Below are 3,422 nucleotides of genomic sequence, written 5' to 3'. Positions count from 1 at the left end.
TATGAGATGGAAAAAATCCTCAAGCATAGAGGCACGGACAGCACGAAGGAATACCTCATCAAATAGAAGAGTTACCCAGCAAGCGAAAATTCATGGGAACCACAGAAAAACATCAAGAACGCTTAAGAAAGAGTAGCTGAGTATTGGAAAAGGAAGGAAACCAGTATCTAAGACGATCGCTCCGCCCCGGACCGAGACCCAGAAGCCTCGGGAACCTCGCCCTCCAGAAAACCCGACCAATCCACCACCGCATTCCCCACATCTACGGAATTCCAGTCAAAACCTCCAGAAGAGAAACCCCCAGGAACAACCACGGGCTCCGCGGAAACCACAGCCTGCACCTCGGCCGCCACGCGCTCGCGCTCCTCCTCCTCCAGGCCCTCATTCACCAATTTTATCCCCTTCTCCTGAAGGAAGCGTCGCTGCTTCTTCAAACGAGACAAACGACCTAAGGACTCGGACAAACGAGCCTGAGCATCCGCCAGCTCCCGCTGACGCTCCAACAAACGCTCCTCCTCCTCCACCTCCCTACCATCCAAACGAACCAACTCATCGGTAATACGAGATACTAAGGCAGTACCATCAGCAAGAACTAAGAAAGAGGAAAGGGAAGGCTCACGAGAAGACATGGGGATTCGACCAGCATCACAGGAACGACCTCGTTTCGTACACTGAGAACGGCTCTTGACCCCATCCACCATCTTGCACGCCACCCCTTCCTCCAGACACGAAGAACACGGCATTACTTCGTACCCCTTGGACTCGATGTAACTGAAGCGTTCAAGACGAGCAAGGCTCTTCTTGGAAAGAGACGAAGAAGGAGATTTGCCGATACGGGAATTCAGGACTCTGGTCGACATCCCGATTAGGAAGGCATAATCCAACGCACAAAGATCTTGCCAGGAAACTTACAGAAGATCGTTGAGGACAACGACTGATAGGAGGGAGATGATGTTATGACCCATCCGACATGCAGGTCACAGGACAGGCTCCGCCAACAGGGAATCGACAGGCGCTAGCTTATCTACCAGTAGAATTGCCTAAATTCCTTATCTCGAAAAGTAACATGTGGCCTGTTTGACATGTCTCTAGTATCTTCAACCAATCATGGGTTTTCTGGTAAAAATTAGCGCTAGATTAGCATTGAGTATGGCGTGATCCTAGGCTAAAGCATGATAGCACGAACGGATTAGCGCCAGCAAAAAGGAGCATAGTTGCATCGCACTCTTTATTTCCGATCGCGCAATTGCTCTCCTGACTTTGATTAGCTGCACCCCCGCATTGTTCTTCAATCTCTTCTCCCTGCCTGCCTTCATGTGTCCTTTAGAATTTCCACCATTACCATCCCCATCCATCGTTATTTGCCTAGCAAGCTAAATCATCATCACTCTGCCATACGTACTGCATTGCACGATTCGCAGTACGCATCCAAAGCCAGCCGCCAACCCATCGCCAAGCTACAGGACAAGCAGACCTTCTCGAGAGCAAGAGCAGTGATAGCACCAATACTGGTTGTCTTCTCATCTCTCGTCTCAAGCGGGCTTATAGCTCATGGGGGGTACAAAAAAGTTCGGGGGGGGGTACAAAAAGCTCGGGGGGGATACAGAAACTCGGGAAGGGTACAAAAAGTTCATAGGAGATACAGCACCTAATATAGAAAAGATCTGCATTGTTTATTGTCAGGGTAAAAAGGGCACACAAGTGAGGTGAAGGGGTGTGAGCTGCTCCCAAGCCGCTCTGTTGATGCTTCCATTCAAAGGGACTACTGAACCTATCTCCCTCCTCCTCTTTTTCGCTGCTGGACCTGTTGTTCCCCTTTCCCTTATGTACACAATTGGCCTGGACTAGATGGGATGATAATGGCCTGATGGCTACGCAGCATCGTACGAGAGCGCTGCTTCGGAGCGAAGCTCTTGCAGCAGCCCTGGACCGCCACCAGGGGTTGCAAGAGCTACCTATTTCCTTTGTGCGCATACAAGCTCTAACAGAATCCTCCCTCTTCCAGGTTCCTGTTCCCAGGAACTATGCATCCGAGCTGCTTTTGTGCGGATCCACAGGTCCCTTCATACTTGTCAATAGTTCTCTCATTAGTTAGTTCTTGTTGTTGGAGTGCCTCGCCCTAGAGAGCCAAGTTTCCCTCCGCTGGTAAATCATGTAATGTTGTGAAGGTTGCCCCAGCGCTGGCGCAGCGCAGACGCGGCGTGGTTACAAAGACTGTGCAGCTTGGCGCGGTTGTCCATGCTACCGCGATCTCGGAATAGCTTCTAGAGCTAGACAACAGGGTTGCCTGGGATGTATGCGCTAGTGGAGCACTGTTGTCCCTTATTTCGCTCTTGCGCCTGAACCCCTCTCTCTTTCTGTTTTCCCTTCTCTCAGCCATCACAGCAGCAGCAGCAGCAATAATAACAACAATAGCAGTAACAGCACAGTACGTATATCCCTATCCTCTGAAGCATTGCATGGAAGCTGATTCATCGCAGATGTTTTCTTTTACTGCTATCAACGCATCTGGGGAGGCTGCGCCAGCCCCTAAGGTTTCTGAGGGTCAGACCGCCCCTGAGGCCTCGGAGGCTGGCAATGCCTCCTCCGGCGCTGTTAACGCGATGCCCCCTCCCCGCCACTCTCTGCCCTCTGGCGCCCCCGCTGCTCCCTCGTCCCCTCCTTCTCGTGGCCGCCGCAGCGGTCGGCGTGGTGGCTGCAAGGCCCCCGCTAGCAAGAAGCGCAAGAGGGCCTCTCCCTCGCCCTCGCCCTCGCCCTCTCTCTCGCCCCCGCCCGAGTTCCTCGCGACTCCCTCCCCAGGAGTTCCTCCTCCCGTCACTCCCACGGCCTCCGTGAGTACCCAGATATACCGTGTATACAGCGTCGTACTGATATTGTCAGGCTGTCAAGAGAAAGAAGGTCCCTGCGGGGCCGGGTGCAGTGCGCCCCCCGGCAGGCTGGTGTCAGGAGTACATGCGCCGCTGCATCCAGGAGCCGGGTATCCGGTGCTAGGATCAGGCGGGTAAGCAAGCTCCCTCATCACTGTCCTACTGTTCCTCATGCTAACTCATCATAGATTCTGATGCTCGTTGTTTTCAGTGCGCCAGCAATAACCATTCTTGCTACTCCGTAAGTAGTATTACCCCTGCTTCCTCTTATCTTCCGCGCTGCTTACAAGCTGCTATAGCTTCCATACGAAGCAGGCTTAGCCCTGAATAGTGCGTGCGCCTTTGGTCAGAAGCCGACCGACGAGAACTTGCAAGATATTCTCCAGCTGGTGCGCTCTGTAAGCACTGCTTCTGCGCTAGTAGTTAGTGCATCTCCTGCCCCCGTTTTGAGCGAGAAGTTGATGTTACTGCTCCAGCGCAGTATCAGCGCTCTGGAGGTACTGGCTGAGGCGGCTCGCAAGCTCTCTGAAGCAGCTCCTGAAGAGGAAGGATAAC

The 3,422-nt window shown here is 53.0% G+C and overlaps 1 protein-coding gene across 1 annotated transcript; it reads right to left on the bottom strand.

The window, feature by feature from the left end:
* Positions 1-590: 590 nt before the first annotated feature.
* On the bottom strand, positions 591-767 carry M406DRAFT_225044 (uncharacterized protein; the record flags this gene model as incomplete). Its single annotated transcript, XM_040915715.1, has 1 exon — positions 591-767. A coding segment is annotated over one exon (177 nt), but the record flags the coding sequence as incomplete, so codon positions are not given.
* Positions 768-3,422: the final 2,655 nt, after the last annotated feature.

Source organism: Cryphonectria parasitica, assembly GCF_011745365.1.
Source record: "Cryphonectria parasitica EP155 unplaced genomic scaffold M406scaffold_2, whole genome shotgun sequence".
NCBI lineage: Eukaryota > Fungi > Ascomycota > Sordariomycetes > Diaporthales > Cryphonectriaceae > Cryphonectria > Cryphonectria parasitica.
This window is presented reverse-complemented; position numbering and strand designations above follow the sequence as displayed.